Source organism: Tenrec ecaudatus, chromosome 5 (assembly GCF_050624435.1).
Source record: "Tenrec ecaudatus isolate mTenEca1 chromosome 5, mTenEca1.hap1, whole genome shotgun sequence".
In the NCBI taxonomy this organism is placed as follows: domain Eukaryota; kingdom Metazoa; phylum Chordata; class Mammalia; order Afrosoricida; family Tenrecidae; genus Tenrec; species Tenrec ecaudatus.
In genome coordinates this window covers 163,777,097-163,803,847 of record NC_134534.1, presented here as the reverse complement: position 1 = coordinate 163,803,847, position 26,751 = coordinate 163,777,097, and the positions used below count along the sequence as shown (strand labels likewise).

At 44.8% G+C, this 26,751-nt stretch overlaps 3 protein-coding genes across 3 annotated transcripts in view; all 3 read left to right on the top strand.

The window, feature by feature from the left end:
* The window catches only part of DPP6 (dipeptidyl peptidase like 6), an 890,123-nt gene that overhangs the window by 729,735 nt on the left and 133,637 nt on the right, over positions 1-26,751 (top strand). Inside the window, exons 9-10 of the mRNA XM_075550777.1 lie at positions 535-689; positions 4,106-4,203. Of these exons, the coding sequence (XP_075406892.1) occupies positions 535-689; positions 4,106-4,203 (253 nt within the window). The remainder of the gene's footprint in view (positions 1-534; positions 690-4,105; positions 4,204-26,751) is intronic.
* LOC142449003 (ribonuclease P protein subunit p14) lies at positions 17,148-17,759 on the top strand. Its single transcript, XM_075550776.1, has one exon. The coding sequence runs from the start codon at positions 17,298-17,300 to the stop codon at positions 17,679-17,681; it is 384 nt and encodes a 127-aa protein (XP_075406891.1). The 5' UTR covers positions 17,148-17,297; the 3' UTR covers positions 17,682-17,759.
* On the top strand, positions 17,763-18,308 carry LOC142448535 (hydroxyacyl-thioester dehydratase type 2, mitochondrial-like). Its single transcript, XM_075550500.1, has one exon. The coding sequence runs from the start codon at positions 17,763-17,765 to the stop codon at positions 18,306-18,308; it is 546 nt and encodes a 181-aa protein (XP_075406615.1).

The window sequence follows — 26,751 nt, the reverse complement described above, 5'->3', positions numbered from 1 at the left end:
CCTTCATGCTGAATCCTCAAATTGACACCAGATTATATAATAACCACAGCACACATCCTCCTTCTACACAGTTGTGGGTGAGGGTGCTTTGTGGACAGTGTCTGTGTGTCCCTAGACCTTGCCCACACAGTGGGACGAAACTTCTAACAAGTTTCTCTTCTTCCTTGATTCTGCTTTATGCACTCTCCGCTAGTTCGACTTTTCAAGTCAGATGACAGCAGCCATGCACAGACACACAGTAGCAGTTCACCTCCAGGAGTCTCCTGCTGGTAAAATGGGTACACAGAGTTCTCCCCAGCCGGTTACTACTTGCTCAGCAGGGTTTTGCTTCATTGGGTTTTACTGTGCTGGGATTTGCTCACCCTCCTGCGATGTCTCTCGAGCCCCCATGACATAAAGCCGTGGGAAAGGAACCGTGAAGACTTCCCACAGGCGGAAGAAGGGCCATGTCCCCGCGGCACGCTCTCGCCTGCACGACACGTTTTCACCCCCATTTGTTTCCTATTCACGTGTCTCTGCTTTGTTTACTCTTAGAGGAGATCTTGAAGACACACATCGCACACTGGTGGTCTCCCGACGGCACAAGGCTGGCCTACGCCACCATCAACGACACCCGGGTTCCCCTCATGGAGCTCTCTACCTACACGGGTTCGGTCTACCCCACGGTGAAGCCATACCATTATCCCAAGGTAGGAGAATGAAATTGCCCTTCTCTTTTCCAGGAAAAAAAATGTCCCTGTGTTATTCTTCATGCTCTTCCCTCCCCCAGCTCACTCAGCCGTGAGAACCACGAATGTTTGTGAGCATCCCAGAATACACAGGAAAGGTTAATTATATCGCATTGGATTGCATTCAGTTTCTGTGTTTGCTATGTTGAATCTGTTGGTTGATTTGTTTGTTTGTTTTAAAGTGAACTACGGTTCCTCATTTGTCTACGCAAAATTGGAACCAACATAAAGACGTCGCCTGAACTTGGGATTTTGCGGTGACAAAAACTCAGATGGCCCCGTTCTTGTTGTAGAAGCTGGCTTCTGGTTCCCTGGGTGTGGTGGCCTTGTCTGTTTTGCTCTGACCCATTAGTTTTCTAATGGTCCCCCCCAGACAAGATGGTCGGCTCAGAGCCTGTGCAAAAGCAGTTTCATGGGAGGGCGGGGGAAGAGGAACAAAGAGAGGTAAGGGGTGATGCAGGGAAGAGGGGAAACAGCCAAACAACTTGGCTATCTTAGCCCAGAATCTCCTAAACCATCTCCGGCCTCTATTGTTCTCCCACTCTGTCTGGTACTTTCCCTCGCGATCCTGATTAGAGGCAGCACCAGTGGGGGCTGGGCACCATCTAGTTCTTCTGGTCTCGGGCTGGTGGACAGTGTGGTTCGGGTCATCCATTCATCCATTGGATTCAATGTTTCCGTTAAGTTTACATTTTCTCCGCTCTGCTTTGCCCCAGCTGGGAAGAGACTTGGAATTTGATCTTAAGATGATGACCTTGCGAGCTTTAAAGACCCAAGTCACTGCTCCCCAAAGTAGGATGTGGAGCATTTTCTCTTTATGGAGTGTGCTAACCAAGATGTCCCCTGACATGGTGGTCCTCTTCTCTTAAGTCCCAGTGACTCCCTCCCTGGAGGGCGTTCATAACTTTTTCTCCTGTATGTTACCTATCCTCTGCTGCAAACCTGGACATGAGGAAGCTCCCAAAATGTGTGAGGAAAAATGGAATTTAAAGATAATGGACTTTGTCCATGAACTCGTTGAAGCCCCCTTGTATTTGCCACCCCTCCAAATGTGAATATAGAACTATCACATCCTCCACCAAACCTATCTGTCCTGATGGTTGTGCTCTCATCTACCATGTGCAGCTGTTCAAACACCACTTTACAAGTGGATACATAAGTAAACACGTAGCTTGTGAATACTATGGTTATTGCGGGATTGTGTATGTAATAGTATCATTCCCCATCACTTTGTTTTCCTTTGCCTTGGTCATGTTGGATCTCTTATTGTTACTGCCTTTCGCTTCACCCAAGGTCACACCTGTCTACTCTCTAGTTAGTGACTGTTCTCGCACCCTCTCTCATCCCTGCTAACTCTCCAAGAAGGCCTCCTTCTGTGTGCAAGCCTTTTTCTTGTGGTGGTTTTTAATCGTGAACTCATATAGTATTTTCCCTTTTGTAACTGATTTCTTTCATGGCACATAATGTCCATGTTGTGAGATGTTTCTAGGAGTCATCATAATTCTTGCAGGACAGCCAAGGGGGAATTGGGAGGGCCTTGGCTGCTCTCTGTTGTTGGCCTAGTCGTGCAGGGACAGTGGCCCTTGCTGAGTGAATGGGGTGGCAGCTGTATCAAGAGTGCCTAGCTAATGGGGGACATGGCCACTGCGTCCTAAAGAATGGGAGCGTTGAGTGACAGGCAGGTGCAAGGAAAGAGGGAAGGAAGGAATGGTGAACGATGCATATGAGTCATATTGTGTCCACCTCTCTGTAGGTGGAAGCAACAGGAGGTAGCTCAGGTGGGTCATCATGCAGGGGAGACAGACGAATAGACTTCACTAGCCCTAAGCAGTTTTCTGCCACTTGGCAGGGTCATTCAGTAGAGAGAGGGGTGACAAGAGGGCAGCAGTTGGGACTGGGGAGGGGAAGAGGTGGGGCCTTGGTTTCCAGGGTCAGGACCACAGGAATGGTGGTGGGATGTGCTCCTCAGCAGCAGGAGAGTGAGTGAGAGAAACATACTCCTCTGGCCACCAGGCTAAGCTGTCTGGCTTTTCCTGTTGGCTCTAGTCAGCAATTGAGACTGTATCTCGTCCCTTGGGGAACCCTGTCGACTTGCCTCTGTGCTTCTCACCCCAAAGTGCTCAGTGTGGCCACACTGGGCTGCCCCTTCCACCCCATCTCTTCTTGTTCACTGGTTTCAGTCAGTCTTTTCTAACCAGTGTTGAAGCTGGTTTTTTATCCTTTTTGGATGCTCAAAGTTCCAGGTGGGCCTCTCTATCTATTTTACTTACTTTATTTGGGGGGTCTTTGTTGTGGGGTGGCTTGTGTATCTAAGCTGCCAGTTTGTCCAGAAGTCCTCTCCTACTGATTGATTGGACCTATTCTGTAGATGTGGGCAGTTCCTGCGATCAGTGGGAAACAGAATACGGTCTTTGGAATGGCGTGGAACTACTTTCCCTCTCTAGTGACGGTCCACCAGTGTCTGTCTCACCCACATCCAATCCCCCGATGGCGATTGTTTTCAGATGAGGTCCCTTTTGTGCTAGTCCCTCAATATAGCAGTGATGAACCTGGCATCCAGAAGATGGGGCCCCTGTGGTGGTATGATAGACTCTGGGACAGGTGATCTAACGTAGGGATCATTTGGCATGTGTGTGTGTGTGTGTGTGTGTGTGTGTGTGTGTGTGTGTAAAACGTGTTTAAATAGAAAGGCAGCATATACTGGCCAGAGTCCTGAAGCTCCTCAACTCAGACATGACTACTCCCCCGTTAGAGCTACAGGCTGGTGAAATCAGTGGACATCTGTCCTGCTATGGAACCGACTTTCTTTTGAAACGTGACCTTATCTTCTGCCAAGGAAATGCAACCTCTTGCCCTACTTGCTTTGAAGCTGTACTCCTCCGGGCAAAGGAGCTTGGGATAGAAGCAGAGAAATGAGCAGGGGGAACATCTGAATTCCTTTAAGAAGAATTTAATTATTCCCCACCACTAAGCCATGACCTCCATTTTTCATGTGCTTCACAAATGATTCACCCTTCCATCCTCTGGCTCTCTTGTAGCAGTGGGGCTCGTTTTTCCTTCCACAGTTGGTCTGGTCCTAGCCCTCACCTCCTTCACCCCCCATGGTTGTCAGTAAATAGAACCATCCTGGTTAGGATTCTTGGGAGTTGAATAGGTTGGGAAGGAAGTGGGAAGCCTCTGGAGGAAAGGGGGTTGATCCGGGTATTTCTTGGTCTCTTCTGAAACTCTGACTAGTAATTATATTTTCTCTGCATACGTTTGGCCCCATCAAGGCAGCGGGAATTCGTGTTTGTGCTTTTGCTGGGGAAAGGCTGTATGGAGTTGAAAGCACTGGTGAGGTTGACCTGCTCACGTCTCTGTTCCCTTTTGCTCCTCAGGCTGGATGTGAAAACCCCAGTATTTCATTACATGTGATCGGTTTAAATGGACCTACCCATGACCTGGAAATGATGCCACCAGATGATCCAAGAATGAGGTTTGCTTCCTTTCCTCTATTACGTTAAAATGATATACATGTTAATATTTATATTCATTTGCATGGTCTTTTCGATCTCATGTTTATTTTACTGACAATTTAAACATCCAAAAAAAAGGTAAATTAAAAAAAATACTTTCTTTATGATCCAGCTTCTAGGAAAACACCAACAAGCAACTATTGCTCATTCTTACCCTCATCAGAGAGAGATGGTCTTCCCCAGAAGGCTGGGTTCCCCTGGAAAGAGACCATGTCTCATTCAATTTGGTGTATCCAGTTGGTGTCAATACTGCCTTGTACAGTGGATGTTGGGGACTATCCATTGGAGGAATAAGTGAGACTTTCTAAGGCAATTCCTATAACAAGATTCTCTATAACTGGTACCCTGTCCTTTAGAGCAATGTCAGCTAGAGAAACCTTGTGATGGATCCTGATGTCATAAGGCCAAGTCCTCTAGTGGTAAGGTAACAATGTATGTAGTTAGTAGAACATACATATTGCCAAAGGTAGTTAAACCCCAAAGGGCAGTTCTAATGTACCTTATAATTGACAAGTGTGTTAGTGTGGATAGATTAGAGAAACAAATACACAGAAACATATATGTGAGAGTTTTACATAAAGGATAGTTGTACATTAAGAAAGCATCCCAACCCTGCGCTGTCCAAACCCATAAGTCCAACATTAGCCCAAATGTCCAACACTGATCTATAAATTCCTCCTTAATTTCACAAAACACATGCTATGATGCTGACTGCAGGAGGAAAGCTGAATTAGTGAGCATGTAAGCATCTCAGCTCTGACAGGGGTCTCCACAAGGCTGCTCCAGCACCCAGGGCTGCATCAGGGTAGGTCCATGTGCTTCTCCTCAGGATGTCTTGCAGGAAGTGAGTCTTGCCAGCTGAAGCAGGGTACTAAGCCAGCTGCACCCTGGTCCGACCATCAGAGAGCAAGAGCCCCGAGAACTAGAAAGGCGAGGCTCACCAAGCCCTTTATCTCTCTGCCCTTCAATTAATCTCACATGTGCTTATCAGTCCGGTGGCACAATAAACCTTAACTATCTCAACAAGCTAGCAGTGAGATTATTGTACAAATAAATCTATTCAAACCAAGAATTATTTATTCTGAGGTTCAGCAAATACCCAATCCAAATGTGGAAATACCTCTAGCCTGGGTATTACAGGACTCTGCAGTGTTGTAGATGTCTGGCAGAGTCAAGAGAACAGAGCTATGACACAGATCTTCTCAAGGGCCAAGGCTTGGCTCTTCGGTAGCTGACTGACCTCTGTGAATGATAGTCTTATCCTGCAGTGGAAACCCAACTGCTCATATCCAAAACAGCTGTTTCCAAGCACTTCCTTGGATTCCTGCAGCCTCTGCAGAATTATATCTATTCTTATTTTTAAAAATCCTTCCTTCTTCGATGAAATTGAAGATATCAGAAGGTCTTCAGGTGGACAGCCAAAGCCCAGAGTCATCCTTACTAAGGGTGTGCTGTTACCTCTCCTTTCTTACCTAGGATTGTTAGCATTAGTGGGGAGGGGGGGCATCTCCTCTCCCATGTTTGGGGCCCAAAGTCTCCCTAGAGGGTTTGTCAACCCGGTCTACAGAGCTGGTCCCAGAACAGGACTCAGATCAGCCTTGGGGAGCCAGCCCTTAGGGGCCATTGGCCCGGGTCGTGGACATCAGTAGCTAAGAAATGTGCTTGGAGAGAAGAAAAGTTAAGAGCAGTGTTTTGGTGTCTCTCCCGAAGACCATTGGATAGTTTTCCTTTCAGACCCCAATCCTTGCCAAGCCTCCCGGAGCCTGGTCCGGCACCACTCACAGAATTAATATGGAGAGTCACCTGGAAAATTTAAGCCATCTGTTCGAGTTAATTGAAAATCTCGTTTAGTCAATTTGGTGAGGCTGTTTCCGCAGGCCTGATTAGCTTCAAGGACAATGAAAAATTAGCTTCCATCAGGACTTGAGCGCGGATGCTGGACTTCAGAGGTTTTGCTTGCTCTGCTTCCCTAAGCATAACGTGTATAAAGGCTTTCTGGATTCGGTATCAGTCTGAACTTTGTAAGGACCGCACTTCACGTGCTCCTCCTCTGTCCCACGTCTTGGGATTTGAAAAGATGACATCATAGAATAAACCTAAAGTGCTGAACAATTTCTATTTGTCAGCCTCTAGACTTGCCAAAACCCCCGCCATTGGTTCCATTCTGACACACAGTGACCCTACTGGGCAGAACAGAAGTGCCCGATGGGATTCCACAGCTGTGCTCTGGACACACGTGGACTTCCACATCTTCCACAAGGTGGGTGCAGAGCACCAAGGCCCTGAAAGCTGAGGAGTAAACACAACAGGTTCCTCCCCATATCGAACTTAGAGTGGAAATAGAGTTCCATCAGATGACTACAAGAAAGCAGATACCTGTCGCGTGATACGTGCATGAAGGAGCATAGAGCGGATAGGAAGAGGCCAGCATGGTCTGAAGGATCGTCAAAATACATCAGGCTTTCTCAACCTCTCCGCCATTGACGTTTGAAAGCAGCTCTTTGGTGTGGAAGCCAGGACTGTTTCCAGTAATTGCTAACCATGTGCGGACTGAGAACCACGGGGTAGAGTGAAAGTTCTCCACTAAACGGACTCAGGTTTAAAACCTAGTTCTGGGATCTTGAACAAGTAATTCAACCAGTCCTGCTGCCGTCTGCTCATCTATAAAGTGGAGATACCTATTAATAATGAATATGTGTGCTTTTGCAAGGGGTTGTCAAGATTAAAAGCGATAATGTGCCAAGCATGGGTCTGGCCCTTTGAGGTCTTCCTGCCTCCTGGCTGTAATGCTCCTGGACAGGGACAACTCCCAGACTGGTCCCCGAGCCCAGACCTGGCTCCTGAGTACACAGTCCCACACCTCATTGCCCACCAACATTCCACTTGGAGATTATTAAAATGAAATTCTTTGAAAGGTAAAAATCCTCATGTTCAGACCAAAATAAGTAAACATATATCAATTGCTGTATTTATCCTGCTAATTAATCAGGGGAAACCAAACCACAAACCCCATCACTGCCTCTGAATTGATTTCAGCTCATAGCTACCTTCTAGGGCAGAGTAGAACTCCTTGTTAGTTTCTGTTGGTGGAAATCTTTATAAGAGCATACAGCCCCTTCTTTCTCCCATAGAGTATCTGGTAGGTTTGAACGTCTGACTGTGTGGTGAGCCGCCCAATGCTTAACCCACAGCACCACCAAGGATCTTTAGAATTAAGGAACCAGTGAGGTGTTAACAGCCATCCCCAAAGCATGTAGATATAAGGTGCATGAAAACAGTTTACCAAGGAAGTGTACGTTGTCCAGGTTGCAGGTCCCAAAGGGCTATAGATTGTCAATTTGGGGTTATCTGCCCCACCCAACAAATCTGAAAGACAAACTTACCTTAATAGAATTGGAAATTGTCCAGTTAATATGCGGACACTTCAAAAGTTCTGGGGGAAAAAATCCATTAACTTTCCATTCCATTTCCCTCGACACAATTTGGGAACCTTGCTGGCCAAGAGTCTAGCTAGCATTGACTGCAAGAGCACTCTGTCCATTCCTTTGCTTCACTAAGAGTATTTTCCAGAGAAGCAAAACCAGCGGTGTTCCTCTGTGTTCAGATAGAGAGATTCCTATCCAGGAAAGGCCCTCACGGTTGTAGAAATAGGCGAGTCCAGTCGAATTCAAGTCAGGCTTCAACTGACTGGTGAAAGCTGATGGACAGGAGTAGGGTGATGATGAAATTGATGGAAGCAGAGGTCAGAAGTTGCCTGAATGAATCCACTATCTGTAGTCTGCTGATGGCTCCTGGGATCAGCAAATGATGCAATAAGAGACACAAGAACCAGAGGCAAAATCTAGCTTCACAGAACACAAAGGGTCAAAGAGGATTGAACTCAGTTCAAGCTCTCTGTCTTAAACAAAAAGGCTTATGATGCCAGGCTCTGATGCAGTGAGTCGGTTGAGAACTGTCCCTATCCTTACCCAGGAGTGTCTACTTGGCGTAGTCCCCTAACCATCCCAAGTTTCAGATTTTTTTTTATGCGTTCTAAAAGGCATCTCACGCTCAGTGGGCACACTCTACAAGAAATTTTGTTCTCCAAAATCTTCCTCTGTTCCAGTTGTTCCTCTTTCTCCCATGTGAGACCTTCCACGCATTATAACCAGAATCTGATTGTGCCTTATCGTCTCCCTCCTGATCTCCTTAGTTGACGCCACTGTATCCCTTTCTCGGAGACTACAGCAGTCAGTTTTCGACTGCCTGGTTCCTTGGATCTCTCCCAGTCCCTAGTCTGCGGCCCCTTCCCCCACATCTACTCAAATGAAACCAAACCCAAACCCACAGCCATTGAGTTCATTCCGACACATTGAGACCCTACAGGACAGAGCAGAACTGCCCATTAGAGTTTCTGAGCCTGCAGATCTTTGAGGGAGCAGAGAGCCTCATCTTTCTTGTGTGGAACAGCTGGTAGATTTGAACCACCAACCTTCTGGTTATCCCAATGCTTAACCCCTGTTCCACCAGTGCTACTCTTATAATGTGTCAGGTCATATTATACAGCCCAGGACTCCTGTGCTCAGAACTTGGTTGAGGTTTCCCAGTTCTCTGAGATCCCCAACAAACGTTTTGACAATAGCCACCAAGCCCCTAAACGATCGGCCACTGCAAGCCCATGCCTCCTGCTCCACCACTCCTCACCCTGCCCTGCTCGTCCTCAAATATGAGGGGCTCACCCCTGCTCAGGACTTTTTTACCAGCCATAAGTTGCCAATAATGCTCTCTCCCACATACCCTCGGGTTATTTCTTTACTTCCTGTGGGCTATAGAGATCCTGGGGATCCTCTGATAACTTTATATGAAATTGCAGCCCACGCCACTCTATCCAGCAAAACAATGAATTTGAGCCCATGTTGTTGTTAAGTTCCTTCGAGTCGACTCTGACCCATAGCAACCCTATGGACGGCGGAACGAAACACTGCCCGGTCCTGCGCCATCCTCTCAACCATTCCTGTGTCTGAGCCCGTAGATGCAGCCACTGTGTCCATCCACCTCCTTGAGGGCTTCCCTCTTTTTTTGCTGCCCTTCCACTGTACTGAACATGATGTCTTTATCCAGGGACTGGTCTCTGCTGACATGTGCAAAGTATGTAAGGCAAAGTTTTGCCATCCTTGCCTCTAAGGAGCACTCTGGCTTTACTTCTTCCAATACTGATGGGTTTGTCCTTTGAGAAGTCTAAGGTACATCCAATATTCTTCTCCAGCACCACCACAATCCAAAGCATCGATGCTTCCACAGTCTTCCTTATTCAATGTCCAACCTCCACACGCACTGGTGCAATGGAGAATACATGGCTTAGATCTGGCACATTTTAGTCTCAAAATCCCTTCTTTGCTCCTCAGTACCCTAAAGAAGTTTTGTACAGAGTGCAATATATCTTTTGATCTCTTGGCTACTGCTTCCATGAGCACTGACTGTGGATCCAAGCAAAACAAAAGCAATGACTTCTACCTTTTTCCCATTAATCATGAGTTACCTATTGGTCCAATTGTGAGGATTTTTGTCTACCTTAATTTGAAATGTAATTCATTGTGAAGGCTACTATCCTTGATCTTCATCAGCAAGTGCTTCAAGTCCTCCTCACTCTCAACAAGCAAGATTGTGTTATTTGCATACCACAGGTTATTAATAAGACTTCCTCCAATCCTCATGCCACGTTCTTCTTCATATAATTCCGTTTCTCTGATGATGTGATCAGGAGACAGATTGAACAAGTATATTGAGAGAATGCAACCCTGATGCACATTTTTCCTGATTTTAAACCATGCTTGTTCCGTTCCCACAACTGCCTCTTAATCCAGGTACAAGTTCCAAATGAACACAATGGCATATTCTGACATTCTATTCTTCTCAAGGTTATCCACAGTTTATTATGGTCCACATAGTCGAATGTCTTTGCATAGTCAATTAAACAGAAGTAAACATCTTTCTGGAAGTCTCTGTTTTGCGCCAAGATGCACCTGACATCAGCAATGATACGGCTTGTTCCACATCCTCTTCTGAATCCAGCCTGAACTTTGGCAATTCCTATCAATGCTCTACTGCAATGTTGTTGGGTGATTGAGGCAAAAGTTTACTTGTGTGGAGCTAACATGATATCTTTCTATAGGCAGAGCATTCTGCTGGGTCACCTTTCTCTGGGATGGGCACAAATATGGATCGGTGGCTGTCTCCCAAATTCCCGACATCAATGAGAGAGTGCTTCTTGAACGCACCCCGTGTGTGAAAGTTAACTCAAAATGGCTCAGGCTCTAAGTATAAGTAGTAATGCCACAGACTGGTAGAAGTGAGCCTATAAGTAGGATTTTGAGTTCTAGGTTTGGATGATGGGGTCTTAGATATAACAAACAAGACAAGACTTTATCGAAATTAATAGGCTGTGGCTCTAATAACGTAACCACCAAAATTAAAGCAGTAAACTGCAGAATGAAAGAAAATATTTGGAACCCATATGTCAAAAACTGAAAAGGGAAAAAGTAGGCTTTGAGGCATAAATACAATTTGGTCACATTAGGCTATGGGACAAAGGATGTTCCAGAAGTAGTGTGTTTTAAATAGAGTTAGAAGAGTACAGTTTGAGTTCTTTGATTCAGTGTGGGTAGATTGTGAGGTACCCTCAGACAAAGTCTGCATTGAATCACAAATCCGTGGACCCCTGTATCTTCATTATATTGTTCCCTTTCTTTCTCCTAAACTGATCTAATTGCTCCCTGGTTTTTAAATCAATCAATCTCAATCTCTCTCTCTCTCTCATTAGGAACATGAGCTGGGAAAGCTCCTGGCTCTCAGAGACTTCATGTACTCAGAGGCTATCAGACGGTGGCTGGTGTGGGAGGGGTGGGGGGGGGGCAGTGAGCCCAACACTGTCCTTAATAATTTCAGATATCCACAGTCTCCAATGCAGGTCCAAAATATAAGTACTATTAAGTCTCCCAATTATCGAGACAATGAAATTTAAGAACAAAGTGAAGTAATATGGCTAAATTTACATAGATAATAGGTATCACCGCTGTAAAAATAAACACCACCACAACTCACTGCCATTGGGTCAATTCTGACTCATATCAACCCCCAGATAGGTTTCTGGGGCTGTAACTTAATTGGAGTAGAAAACCTAGTCTTTCTCCCACAGAGCTGCTGGTGGTTTCAAACTTGCGACTATAGGGATCACAGCCTGAAGCGGAATCACAGCACTGCCAGGGCTTCTATAGAAATCAACAAGTCTGGGCCCACTCTCAATGACAACACTGTATAAACTGCATAGAAAGACTCAGAGTCTACAAATTAATATCCACAGGGGCTTTCAGAACAATTAAGAAAAGAGAAATAAAAAATTTTCTATATTAACAACCCATTTCCAATCCACTTTTTTCCTTTACAAGCCAGCCTGCATTCCCCTCAGAGGGTTCTCAGATGTAATGAAAAACAAGTAGGCATATCCCTATCCAGCACCGGTCACACACTTGCTGATCATTTATGTGTGCGCCCACTATGATATGTCTGCCAGTGGTTAAGACGCAGTAGACTCTCCCATCAAAGAGTCCAGGGCCTCTACAATGGTGTGCTACAGGCGCTGTGCCTTGTCAAAGCAAATGGTATTGGGAAATGTGAAACAGACAAGGAAGACTTTCTTCGTGCCTACTCAAATAGGGAGATTCAGTTTCAATTCCCAGACAACCCACCTCATGCCTATCCACCACTTGTCTGTCGTGAAGGCTTGTGTGCTGCTAGGATGCCACTTTGGATTGACTTATGTCACCCCCAAATATCTGTCAGCTTGGCTGGGTCATGATTCTCAGTTGTAGAGGATTGTACTCTGTTTTCTTTTTATCTGAGATCATTGGGCTATGTGCCTCTATGGTGTTAATAAGGCAGGATTCGAGGCAGTTATGTCAATGGTACAGGGGATGGTCTACCAAATTCAGTTGTGTCAATCTTTTTTGAAATATGAAAGATTAAACAAGTGCACAAAGATCTCAGGGACCTCCTACTACCCAGAAAGAAGCTTCAGGAACAGAGCAAATCCATTGGATCCAGGGTCCCTAATCTGCAAACCTAATCTGCCAAGACACATGAATATTTCCAGGGTACTGGGTCCCACAGGTGTTGAAAGGAGACAAGAACTTTTCCCAAGATCCAGCAGAGGACGATGTATTCCCCTAGAGCTGATGCTCTGAATTTGGCATTCTGGCCTCCTAAATTGTGAGAGAATAAGTTTCTATTTGTTAATAAACCCTTCAGCTTATCGTATTTCCACTGGCGCAGAAATAGCTAACGAGGCTAGATACTGAACAGGTTCCAGCAAAGTTTCCAGATTAAGATGGACTATGAAGAATCTACTTCAGAAAATCAGCAGGTGAAGATCCTATGGAGCACAATAGCTGATCCCCAAGCCCATCATGGGGGTGGCACAGGGCCAGGCAATGTTTTGTTAACAGTGTTATACATCAGGTTGCCACGAGTCAGGGGCTGAGTTGTGCTGCTAGCCACGCCAGCATGGCAATAAAGAGAGAGACCCAGAATTAAATCCAAACTCAAGGGAACGTCTATCAATGACGGTTGTACAGCACCCCTCGAGGGAAGATAAGTAACAGAAGTGTGGGTGAAAGGATACATTGGATGTTGTAAGATATGAAAAATATATATATATAATTTATCAAGGGTTCATGCGGGTGGTAGGGTTGGGGGGGAGGGAATAAAGAGGAGCTGCTATCAAGGGGCTCAAGTAGAAAAAAAATGTTTTGAATATGATCATGGCAGCATCTGTACAAGTTCTCCTGATGTAATTGATTTATGGATTGTTATCTGTAAGAGCTCCCAATAAAATGATCAATTTAAAAATAGGAGTCATAAAAAAATAATATATAAATCCAAACTCAGTTCCACAAAGAGTGAGCTACATCTCTTTCGTGTCTCGAAAGAGATGGACTCAAAACTAAGAGTGATGGGACTTGTCGTGGCCAGGGTGAGTGAGTGGCAAGTACTGGGGACTCCGGGGAAACTGAGCAGGGGATGTGTCAAGCACTGGATTTATTTACTGAATTGGCTGTTGTGGTCAGCTGGGTTCCACAAGAACCAAGAGAGAGGGGCCAACCAGTTGCCAACTGTCCAGAGCTTATTGGAAGCTTAGTCACTCTGAAGGGAACATTGCGTCCCTCTTAGCTGGGATTTACAACTCTTAGGATCACAACTTAGGGAATAATTCCATCATACTGAGGATCATGATCGAGGGAGGCAAAGTGTGAGTGCCCATTGCGGGGTTGAAGGGCATGGCTTGGAATAGCTTTCCAGAGAAGACCCGGCACTGCATTAGTCCTGTTGTAAATTGTGTGGCGTCTGGGGAAAATCTGACCTGGAAGTTCACGTCGAATGTGGAGCCGCTGTAACCCATCTTCGCCTGACTGACTTTCAGGGGATAGTGGAGATGCCCTGTTCACTGAGAAGAGCTACACTGGACTGTGCTGGATAGAACATGCATTCACTCTCCCCTGTGGGCGGGGAAAAATGGAAATCAGCATGCACGGCATGTTCTGTGGTTCTAACAATTTCACAAGGAAACCTAGCTGCACTGATAAAACAAACACAGTTGTTTTTGATGGTTTCCTCAGGCCTTCCAGAACTATTGAGTTGGGTGTTGAATTAAGATATAGCAGATAGCCAGCAGTATCATTTTGAAGACATGTTGTACTGTGCTGATAAATGCTTTCACACACCCCACAATATACCATGCAGCACCGCCGCCAGGCCTGTCCTCGACTCCCAATTACTTGGCTACATCATGTGGAGAGGAATGGCAGGACCCGAGAAAAGAGCCTAATTCCGATCTCTCTGCTGCTGCCTGGGATGCCTGACCTGAGACCCAAGCCCTCCTGGGCCTAACTTCCCCACTGCCAACACCCTCGACCTAGCAAAAGCCTCAAAGCTCTCTCACTTTTATTCTGCCTTATCTTATTTCAGAGTACTTCTTTTGAAGGAACCCTGATGGTTGGGTCAACAATGGACTGCTAACCTCAAGGTTGACAGTTCAAACCCAGCAGCCATTCCTCGGGATAAAGAAAGGCAACCTGTTCATCTTTCTCATCTCTTTTTCCGCAGTATTTTCTTAAGATGTGCATTATTGTGTTGTGTGCGAACATGCTCACAGTACATAACGGCATACGTACGTGTATGTATCGTGCGTACACACACTAGCATATATACATATATGCACATCCACACGTTCTCCTTTTCCTCTCTCAGCTCAGTGTGATGAAGGTGCCACGTTGATGGGTGTGCATCCAGTTTGCTGCTTCCACCGCACTCATGACTCTTCCAATTTCTGCAAACTTCGGGCAACAATCATTCCTACTCCACCTCTCTTCTAAGTCTCTGCCTCCACATACTCTCCCACAGTATACCCATTTGACCTGGATCTGAGGCCCAGACTTCTTTCCAGTGTCTACAGAATATGGATTCACCCAGAGATGGATAGGTTGACCAGCTTTATTAAGTACTAGAGGGATAGCCGTGGCTACTAGATCAATGGGAACAATCATGGACAAAAAGATCCTCCTCCCTCGATGAGCCAGGTGCAGTATAGCAACGATGATAAATACAACTTTCCTCTAGTTCCTCAATGCTTCCCACTCCCCATACACATACACTATCACGATCCCAATTCTGCCTTACAAATTTGGCTGGACCAGAGGATGTACACTGGTACAGATAGGAAATGGAAGCACAGGGAATCCAGGACAGATGATCCCTTCAGGACCAGTGGTGAGAGTGGTGATACCGGGAGGGTGGAGCAAAGGTGGGGTGGAAAGAAGGAACCGATTACAAGGATCTACATATAACCTCCTCCCTGGGGGTCAGACAACAGAAAAGTGGGTGAAGGGAGATGTCAGACAGTGCAAGATATGACAAAATAATAATTTATATATTATCAAGGGTTCATGAGGGAGGGGGAGTGGGGATGGAAGGGAAAAACGAAGAGCTGATGCCAGGGGCTTAAGTGGAAAACAAATATTTTGAGAATGATGAGGGCAATGAATGTCCAATGTGCTTTATACAATGGATGTACGTATGGGTTGTGATAAGAGTTGTATGAGCCCCCAGTGAAATTGTTTTTTTAAAGTTGTTCCTCCTCCATCACTTCAGCCCCACCACAGTGGTAGAGCTTCTCTGGCCTCCTTCCCCTGGTCCTGCCTCTCTCTGTCTTGAGGCTCTGCTGCCCCTTTGCTTATAGCAGTACACTCTGGCCTTGAGTTTCAAATCTGACCTCTTAGCCATGAGGCATCTGCAGGAGTAGACCCTGCTTGGCCGTAGTTGCAAGTTGACTTAATTAGTGTCAGAACCAGAACCTGAACCCAGAGCCCTGATCCCAAGCTCATATCGTTGCTCACGAGTTATGAAACCTGCCATGTTCACTTTGTGCTTAATTGTAGGCCCATCTGCCAAAATTCTCTCCTTCCTGCCTTCCTTGATCGAGGGTCCAGCCTAGACGCTGGGATTTGGGAAAGCTCCTCGGGCAATTCTAAAATGTGACCAAATTGCACAGGCCTCTTAGTCTGTGATGGAAGAATGAAATATTTCTCAAGTGAAAGATATTGTCCCATTAGTGAATCAGTCATCCTTCCCTAAAATACTTCCACTAGCTTGTTTGTCTTTTTTAAATGACTTTGGAAATATATGTTATTTGATCGACATGTACAGTTCAAATATTGACCACTTCAATTGAAGTTGTCAGCGATTTCATTTTTCTTGGGTCAGCTTTTAATGTCCATTGGAAGCAGCAGTTAAGAAATCAAATTATATATTAACCCTTGATATATGAATGGATTTGGGGATGGCACTTAATTTTCACACCAATATAAGAAGAATTCATTCTTACGACATCACCCTGCTGGATACGTGCCCTCACGAAGGGATCCGTGAAGGTTTGGGTGCACAGCAAGGCATAGTGAAGAAACTAGCCGGTGCCTGACTATCAGAAAGAATAGCATCTGGGGTCCCAAAGGCTTGCCTTCAGAAAAGCAGCCATCTAAATGAGGCATCAGCTAAATCCACAGGAAGAAGCGCACCAGCCCGTGTGATCCAAGGATTATAAGTAATATAAACCAAATTCAAAGCAGGAATAGTATCAGAGCTCAAATTGTGAACTGCTGGTTTGCAGAAGGCTGTGGAGACAGTGGAAGCCCAAATCCATTTGCGGGATCTGCACATAGATTAAGCCTTTTATGATTTCCTTTGAAGGATGTGAATAGACAGGTTTTCAGACAGAGGATTGTCGTCGATTAAAATGTAGCAGCTGGTTTAAATGGTTAAAGAGCAACATTTTTTTGCGATCCTCCTTTGGAGGCCTCTGAAAGTACTAGCGGTTAAAAAAAAAGGAGAAGGGAAATACTTGAGGATGACGCCTCCAGCGAATTCTCTGAACACGGACCAGGGACGTGGAAAACCTTGCTGGCCTACAGAATGCGTTGCAAAGTGGGTTGAGACAGATAAAACTAGGCTGAAATCTACTGTTTGTTTTGTATTTTTTATTTTGATGGGTGCGTGGAATCCAGGCTGAGTGACTGTGTAGACACACTAACTGGATGGAGCATTCCTTGGGGCTGTGGCATGAGAGATTGGAGGGCAATGGAGAGCTAATAGCAAAAGAAAATATTCTAAAATTGATGGCGGTGATGATTATCAAACACATCTTGATATGATTGAACTATTGAATTGCATGATATTTGGATTATGATCCAATAAAACTGTTTATAAAAATAGAAAAGAGCTTCCGGGGGCGGGACAGGTCGAAGCCTGCGTCCCCCAGCCCGGAGTTGTCTCGGCCCAGGCTTGAGACTCAGGGTGCACGTCGCCAGCCCTGAAGGCTTCCTGCCGCGAAGGAAGCGTCGCGGGCAACATCAAGCGTGGCCACCTCGGCGTCGGCACGTGGAAGCCCAGGTCAGAGCAGCCCTCCTTCGGGAGCGGGCTCCGTCGGCCGCTCTGGTGACGTAGGAGCCACGCGCCAGGTGTGGAAGCAATGGAAGAGCTACCTGGCTCACCTACCACATATGAAAGAATAGTTTACAAAAATCCCTCTGAGCACCACTACATGAAGGTCTGCCTAGAGTTTCAAGAGCGAGGGGTCAGACTGAGTGCTGCCCAGTTCAAACAGCTAATCATCTCGGCTTTGAAGGACCTCTTTGGGGAGGTTGGTGCTGCTTTGCCCTTGGACATCCTGACGTATGAAGAGAAGACCTTGTCGGCCGTTTTGAGAATCTGCAGCAGTGGGCTTGTCAGGTTGTGGAGTTCCTTGACCCTGCTAGGATCGTACCAAGGCAGAAAATGTGCTTTCAGGGTGATTCAGGTCTCTCCCTTTCTGCTTGCATTGTCTGGTAATAGTAGGGAACTCATGTTGGACTGAAGAGACTTCAATTTCGGAAGACTCTCAAAACGACTCTGGAGCTCGCATGCTGTGTGAAGGCTGAAGCAAGTTGAAAAGCCCATGCTCATGAACTTGTGCCTGCCGAAGATGTTTTCAGGAATGCCTGGCCAGCGCCTCTGGTGGGGCGGGCTGCAGCAGAGCATCCGCGTGAACCAGCCCGTGCTGCAGAGGCAGCGCCTTCAGCACGTACACATCAGAGTCGGCGACCGGGCTGAGCTCAGCAGGGCCTTCACACACAGGGATGTGGCTCTCTTTGCAGAATTAACAGGGGATGCCAACCCTTTGCATTTAAACCAAGAGTTTGCCAAACAAACCAAGTTTGGGCAGACAATTGTGCATGGCGTTTTGATCAATGGACTTATTTCTGCCCTCTTGGGTACCAAAATGCCAGGACCAGGCTGTGTATTTCTTTCTCAGGAAATTAACTTTCCAGCGCCGTTGTACGTGGGGGAAGTCATTAGGGCAGCAGCGGAGGTGAAAAGGCTGAAGCGGTTCATGGCTTTCATCGCAGTGTCGTGTTCTGTACCAGAAAGCAAAAAAACGGTGATGGAAGGCTGGGTGAAAGTTGCCATCCCAGAGCTCCCACGTCCTGAAGTAAGCGTTTAGCACTGCAAGGTCAGACATCGGGGCTGCTGTGATTCAAGACCGGGATGTCTGCTCTTTTTGAAGAATCCGCTGATAAAGCAGAAGCCCGTATTGATGGGCAGGGATATCGCTAAAAGAATTTTGAGGTGTCTGTTTTTCAAGTTGACCTTATGAGTCACTCACTCAGGATGCGCATGATTTCCTCATCGTTTTTAAAGTTCAAAAAATATGGCAAAGGTTTTCATTTTAGCTAAAGGTCTCACTTTCAGGATTTCAGACCTGTATTTGGATAGCCAGCCTACACATTTATGTAGAATCCATTTCTTGTGAACTTGGAATCGTCCAACAATTACTGAAGGCGTCAACAGAAGCTGGGCCTGCTCTTCGCCAGTAACTACTCTTAGGCCGTGCATTTCAGCAGTTTCTGGGTCAATGTTTATTGTAATTTATTAACTCTTCACACCACATAGTGTCCTGCTCAGCCTTCAGTGGGTCTTGCCTTTCCATGGGTTTTCCTGTTCCTGGAGAAGGACTTGTAGGTCGGCAGATTTGGCCTGGGTTAGGCAACCTTGGCCTCATCTTACAAAGTAAGGTTATCAACACCTACCACCAAGGGTCATGGCCAGAGGAGACACGTGACCAAGGAGTTAGATGTGCGGCTGGCCCCTCGCATCTCTGCCTTTCCCTGGCGACTAATGTGGGAGTTGGCCAGAGGTTAAAGCTAACTGGCCCATGGTGAAATAATCTATAAGGTTTGGCAATGTGACCGGAAATGGATCTTCAGTGCAAAGCTTCTATTTGCACTGGATTCTTACATCCCTCCCTCAAGCGATTTTGAGTCTTTTCCCCCTTGTTACAGAATACATCGTATATACTCGTGTAAAAAAAAAATAGAAAAGAAATCAAATGACCTACGGTATTGGTCAAATCAACTGAAAGACCTCCTTAAAGTTTAAAAAGCAAACATCACTTTAATGAGTACGTGTGTCTTACCCAAATCATGGCCTTTTCAATTGTTTCATATGCATACAATAGTTGCATAATTAAAAAGAGAATAATTGATGCATTTGAAGTGCAGTGTGGGTGAAGAATATTTCATGTGCTGTGGGCGGCCAGAAGAACAAGAGGATCACTCTCGGGATATTACCAGAATGCTCTTCAGAAACACAATGGTGATACTTTAGCAAGGTGTCAGGTTAAAAAGAAATGCTAGATAGGGACATGGTTGAGAACCAAAACCAAACCAAACTCACTGCCGCTGAGTCCATTCTGATTCATGGTGAACACGGTGGGACCGCGTAGAAGTGCCCCTGTGAGTCTCCTAGACGAGCCCCTAATAAGATGATTTATTTTAAAAAGTAGCCTTCAAAAATTTTGCAAGGGATCTAGGTATAAATTATAATTGTGTAAATTCTCCTTATGAGCCTTATGTTAATCCCAGTCCTTCCAATGGTATCCTAGCCAAGAAACCCCATGGATCCAACTTGCTCTGTAACCCAAGGAGTTACTAGGAACCCAAATTGACTGAAGAGCAACTCACAGGCCTCGGGCCCAGACCCGCCTCTATTTCTACCGCACGTGTTGAAGCCATACACTGGGTACCTGTTTTAGTTATCCATTGCCACTGTGAGAGAAATACACGTGGTTGGCTCTAAAGCGACTAGAAGTCCATTTCAAAGCACGGCTCCAGGGGAAGGCTCTGGGGAAAGGACTCTCTGCGGGCTTTGGAGGAAAGGCCTTGTCTCGTCTGCTTCAGCCTCCTGGGTCCCTGGAGATCTCCATGAGCCTTGGCCTCAGTATTACTGGTCTCTCCTTTATTTAGTCCCTGGATGTCTCATAGGAGATATCTCAGGATGCCTCTGCATTTATCTTGTTCGTTAGCCTTCCATAGACAGCCTTTCTTGTGGGATTACAACCACAGGCATGTTCTGTGCGCTGACTTTTGCCTGCAAGAAGGAAACACTGCCTGGCCGTGTGCCCTCCCTGTAACCCTTCCTTTGCCCCGTGTTGCCTCTACTGGGTCAGTCCATCTCATTGAAGGACGTCCTCTTTTTGTTGCTACCCAGCACCATGTCTCTCTCCAGGTACAGACTCCTCTTGATGACTTGTCCAAAGTATGGGCTGTCTCACCATCGTTGCCTTTAAGGAGCATTCTGACTATGTCTTCCATCACAGATTGCGGAGAGGGGTGGTTCCTGGCAGCCCGTGGCATATTCATTATTCTTTGTCAATAATCATGTGTCAAATGCTTCAATTCTTCAGTCTTCTTTAGTCATGATCCAGCCTTCCCATGCTTATGAAGCAATTGGAATGGCTATGGCTTAAGTCAAGAATACCTTTGTCCCCAGAATTACATCTTTATGACTTTAAAAAGGTTTTTTTTAAAGATTTACCCCGAAAATACTTCTTCTGATTTCTAGACTGGTGCTCATATGAGTAGTGATTGTAAATCCACATAAAACTAAATTCTTGACAACTTCAGTATTTTCAATTATCATGATTTTGTTTTCTTTATATTAAGTGTAGTCCATATTTGAGATCTTGGGTTTTTTAATCTTCATCATAAAAGAATTCAAGAATTCACACTCAGCAAGAAAATTGGTATCTTCTGTTTATCGCAGGTTGTTAATACGTCTCCTCTGAACCTGATCCCATGTCCACCTGCATGTAGTTCCGCTCCTAGGTTTACGTGCTCGGCAGTCAACTGCTTTGGTTTATGTATAGGTTCCACACAAGCACAGTTGAAGTATTGCACAACTCTCATTTCTCAAAATATTATCCATAAATTATTGTGGGTCACAGGGCTGAATGTCTTTGCATAGTTGAGAAAGTACAAACATATTTTTCTTATCTGTTAGAAACCAAGCTGTATCTGACACCAAAATTTACATCCCTGTTCCACATCCTCATCTGAATCTGACTTGAATTTCTGTGACCATATGAAAAATTCTCTTCAGCAAACCTTTACTATGAATAACATTAGTAATATCGCTCTATCATTTCCACATCCTGCTGGGTCACTTTTCTTTGGAATGGATATAAATATAGATATCTTCCGGTCACTAGGCTAGATAGCTATCCTGAAATTTTCTCAGTATCGTGTTTCATTTATTTGGTGAAATATCTCAATTGGCATTTTGGCCATTCCTGAAGCCCTAATTAACACCAACACCTTCCATTCAGCGTGGAATTTTTCCTTCAGTGCCGTTAGTTCTTAACTATGTGCTGCCTCCTAAAACGGCCAAATGTTGGCTCGGTCTGGCAAGTGCTGCGATCCTGCATTCCTGCCACCTGTTCCTGCGATCCTGCCTGCATCACTCACTGTGCTCAGCTCTCTCACCTCATTTCTGCCATTTGTTTTATCTACTCTACATTCAAAATCAAGTTTCGGAGTCTCTTCTGACGTCCCTTTTAATCTTTGATTCCTGTCCTGTCTTTTTTTAATAATGTTATGTTTTCTGCATGCAAAAAGTCCTTGGTGTCATCCCATAATAATCTGGTCTTTGGTAATTAGTGTTCAGTGCATCCAGTCTATTTTTTGAGGTGATCTGTAAATTCGAATGGGATATGCTCAAGGTCATGCTTTGGCTCTTGTCTCATTTTCTTCTGTTTCAACGCACACGTGTAAGGGGGCATTTGATGGTCCGCTCTGTAATCGACCCCTGTCCTTATGACTGATCATCTGGAGCTTCTCCATCACCTGTTTCCACCAAACTCAGAAAGACAAACGTACTGCCATTGAGTCAATGCTGACTCATAGTGACCCCATAGGATATGGTAGAATTGCCCCCTGTGAGTTTCTGGGGCTGTAACTCTTTCCAGAAGTGGAAAGCACCCCATGTCTGCCCCAATCCCCAGTCATTCTCCCATAGAGCGGCCAGTGGTTTCAAACTGCTAACCTTCTGGATTACAACACCATAAGTAACTACTATATTACCAGGGCTGTGACAAATGTAATGATTTTGATTCCTGTGTATTTAATCTGGTGAGATTTGTGTGACTAGTCACTGTTGATGTTAAGAAGAGATATTTGTAATAATTAGATCATCAGTCTTGTAAAACTCTCTCATGCAATCTGTGGTGTCATTTCTATCACCAAGGCGCTATTTTCTCACACCTGATCCTCCTCCTGTGTTTTTAATTTTCACATTCCAATCACCAGCATGGCTGATCAGTGTCAAACTGCATTGTTGGTTAAAAAAAACAAAACTTTAATTTCTTAATCTTTAGAATTGATGCATAAATTTGGAAACTAGTCTCATATTAACTGTTCTTTCTTGTAGGCATATGGGCATTGTTCTGTCATATATATCTTGAAATGTTCTTTTTGCTGATGAATTTGATGTGATTCCTCTTCAATCTGTTATTCCTGCAGTCGTATATCATGGTTTTCCAAACCAAAATGGCCAATATCGGTCCACTTAGGCTCCCTGGTGTGCTCCATTTCATTTGGGACAATACCTGATTTTCAGTCTCATGCTTTCTGCATCCCATATCCCTGTTAGTAATGGATGTGCAAAGATGTTTCTTCTCATTTTGAGTTACGCTTGCCAAGAAAACGAACATCCTGAAAGCTTTGCTCCTTTCACTTCGTTCAGGTTAACTCTGCTTTGAAGAGGAAGCTCCTCTTGATTTTCAGAGCCTCGGGACGTTCACCTTCAGGCACTAAATCAGAGAGTGTTCTGCCGGCTCTTCAAACGGTTTTCATTGGCCATTTTTTAGAAGGAGGCCTCTAGGTCTTTCTTCCTAGTCTGTCTCAGTCGGGAAGTGCTGCTGAAACCTTTTCCATACTGGGTGTTCCTGCTGGTATGTGAAATATTGATGGCCTAGCTCCCACATCACAGCAGCACAGAAGTCACCCTCATAGGACACGTTGACAGACAAATGGCGAACTAAATGAATAAAAGTTAGTGTTTAAAACACATATGTACAAACATGCTTGCATCCATTGATGTATGGATTGTGATGAGTTATACGAGCCCCCAATAAAATGTGAAAAGAGTTATACGAGCCCCCAACATCTATGAGGAATCTACTCCTTAAGAAAATCAACTACACAGGTCAACATTTGCCCAAAGATGAAAAGGCCAGGAGGAGCAGGGAGACCAGACAAGGGAAAGGGTGGGTGGAACGGAAATGCTGAGTGCTGTCACATTGTAGGGACTGCAACAGATGTCCCAGCAATGTGTGCGTGAGCTGGCAAATGGGAATCTAACTAACTGTGAGCATTCTCACCTTAGACACAATAAAGTATTTTTTAAATTAAAAAAAATAGAGCACATGTGTATAGTGGTTATCCACTGCAGAGTAGGCAGTTCAAAGCCACCAGCCACGCTGCAGGAGACAGACTGGACTTTCCACTCCCATAAATGGATACAGTCTCAGAGAACCACACGGGGGTAGCTGTGAGTTGGCACTGACTCGATGGCAGTGAGTTTTTTTGTTTATTTGTTTTTTATTTTGTAGGGAGGGGGACACAATTCAGTCCATAACAGTACCTAAAACTTCAACTTAGCTCCAACTCCTAACAGAGCACGACCCGGTCCCGCACCACCCTAACAACTGTTCTAGTTTGTGACCATTACGGAAGCCACTGTGCCAATCCATCTTGTCAAGGGCCTTCCTCTGTTTTACTGCTCCTCTACTGTACCAAGCATGGTGTCCCTCTCTAGGTCACTCCTGGAGACATGTCCAAAGTATTTGTGACAAAGTCTTACCATCTTTGCCTTTAAAGAGCATTCTGGCTGGACTTCTTCCGAGAGTGATTTACTTGTTCTTTTGGCATTTCTTGGTCCCTTCAATATTCCTTGCCAGCACCATAATTCAAATGCATCAATTCTTCAGTCTTCCCTATTTAATATCCGACTCTTACGTGCATAGGAAGCAATTTAAAAGTCCTTGGCTTGGGTCAGGGTTCATCTTATGGAGCATTGATTCATAGTCAGATGAACTGACAACTTTTTTGCTTTCAGTATCATATCACTTGTTTTCTTTCTTAGTCATAAGGTAAGGAGCTATTCTGGGTTATTGAAATATGGTAGGAATTCTAGACAGGGCTTTATTGAGGGGCTATAATGGGAATTCACACAGTTGCCGTCGGTCAGAGGCTTTTACACTCCCCTTAGGAAAAGTCTCCAGTGCTTTAAAAGCTGAAAATCTGAAATTTAAATCTCTAAATAAATAAATTTCTGATAAAGAATATCCTGCATTGTGTGCTTGTGCTTTAAAAAAATTCAGTGAGATTGTTTGAAAGATATGGTAAATATATATGTAAGAAATAAGATGTGGAATAACATCGTTTGATATACATGACAGGCTGATTAATAGGAGGAGGCATCAGGAAAATAAAATGAGATCCTACCTACCCCATCTGCATACATAAAAGACCTCTTTGAACCAACAAGCTCTTTCAGCCAAAAAACCTGTCTTGACATCTGATATCAGTGGCACACAGAACAAGTTTTTCAATGTAATGTCATCAGACTGGGTGAGACAGAGAATGGCAAAGTCGAAAGGTATAAGTGACAGGCAGCTTCCCCCAAAGTCCCAGGTACCAGTGCTGAGGTCACAGCTATACTTGGATTCCATGTTATCTGCAGGAAAATGGGATTCAGGCAAAGTTGATTTTTAAAATATCATGTATTTTCATTGTGCTGGGCCTGCATTGGAGCATGGAGACTCCAGTGCAATCGACGGCCTGCCAGCAGGTCAGTCCCCTGCTCAAAGCGTCTTCCTGGCTCCCCTTTTCTAATCTCTTGCTGGTAGCGATAGTTACTAGTTACTAGTTGCTACTTACTAGTAGGTTGATTTCAATTCATGGGACTCCATGCGTGTCAGCGTAGACCTGTGCCCATAGAGTTATCAATGGCTGTGATCGTTAAGAAACATTCCCAGGCATTTCCTTCATGGGCCTTGGAGAGTGTTCAAACTGCCCACCTTTGTTTTGTGGTTTGTTTTTTAAAAATCATTTTATTGGGGGCTCTACAGCTCTTATCACAAGACATACATGCATCCATTGTGTCGAGCACATTTGTACATTTGTTGCTATCATCATTGTCAAAACATGTTCTTTCTACTTGAGCCCTTGGTATCAGCTCCTCATTTTTCCCTCCCTCCCACCCTCATGAACCCTTGATAATTTATAAATTATTATTAATTTTTCATGTCTTACACTGACCGATGTCTCCCTTCACCTGCTTTTCTGTTGTCCGTCCACTTGGAAAGGTGTTATATGTAGATCATTGTGATCAGTTCTCCCTTTCTTCCCCACCTTCCCCTTAATCTCCTGGTATCGCTACTCTCATTATTGGTCTTCAGAGATGTATTGGTCCTGGATTCCCTGTGTTTCCAGCTGTTACCTATACCAGTGTACATCCTCTGGTCTAGCCAGATTTGTGAGGTAAAATTGGGGTCAGGATAGTGGGAAGGGGAAGGAAAGCATTAAAGAATTAGAGGAAAGTTGTATGTTTCATTGGTGCTATACTGCACCCTGACTGGCTCATTTCTTCCTTGTGACCCTTCTGTACGGGGATGTCCAATTGTCTACATAAGGGCTTTGGGTCTCCACTCTGCACTCCCCCTCGTTCACGTTGATATGACTTTTTTGTTCTGGATCTTTGATTCCTGATATCTGATCCCACCGACACCTCATGATCACACAGGCTGGTGTGCTTTTTTCATGTGGGCTTTGTTGCTTCTCATCTAGATGGCTGCTTGTTTATCTTCAAGTCGTTAAGACCCAAGATGGTTTATCATTTGATAACTAGACACCATCAGCTTTCTTCACCACATTTACTTATGCACCAGTTTTGTCTTCAGCGATCATGTTGGCAAGGTGAGCTTCACGAAATCCCAAGTAATTAGAACAAAGTGTTCTTGCATTGAGGGAGGACTTGAGTAGAGGCTCAATGTCCATCTGTTACCTTAATATTTAACATATAAATATATGTACATAGATCTAGTTCCCTATCGTTATATAAATATACATGTGTACATGGCAGTAATTAAACCTCTATAAATATATTTTGCCTCCTAGTTCTTTACTCTATTTCCTTTTACTTTCCTCTTGTCCCTCTATCCTGTTCAACCTTCATTTGGGTTTCAGTAATTCCTCTCAGCTACTGTTGCCCTTGATCAAGCCCCACCAGCCATCCTATACCCTCTTCACCATCGATTTTAGATCACTTGCTCCCTTGTCCTGGGTTGGTTGACACCCCCTTTCCTTTCCCCCATTTCCCCCTCTCCCGTGTCCCCCTGGAACCATCAGTCCTGTTGTGTTCTTCTCTGGATTGTTTATCTTATCTAGATAGACATGCAGAGACTATAATAAGTGCAAAAACAAGACAGAGAAAACAAAGCAATAAAAGAAAACAGAAAAAGAAAAGCCTATTTAGTTTCAGGTCTGTTTGTTGACCTTTAGGAGTGCTTTCCAGTCGAGTCGGATGGGGTGCCACACCCTGGCCCC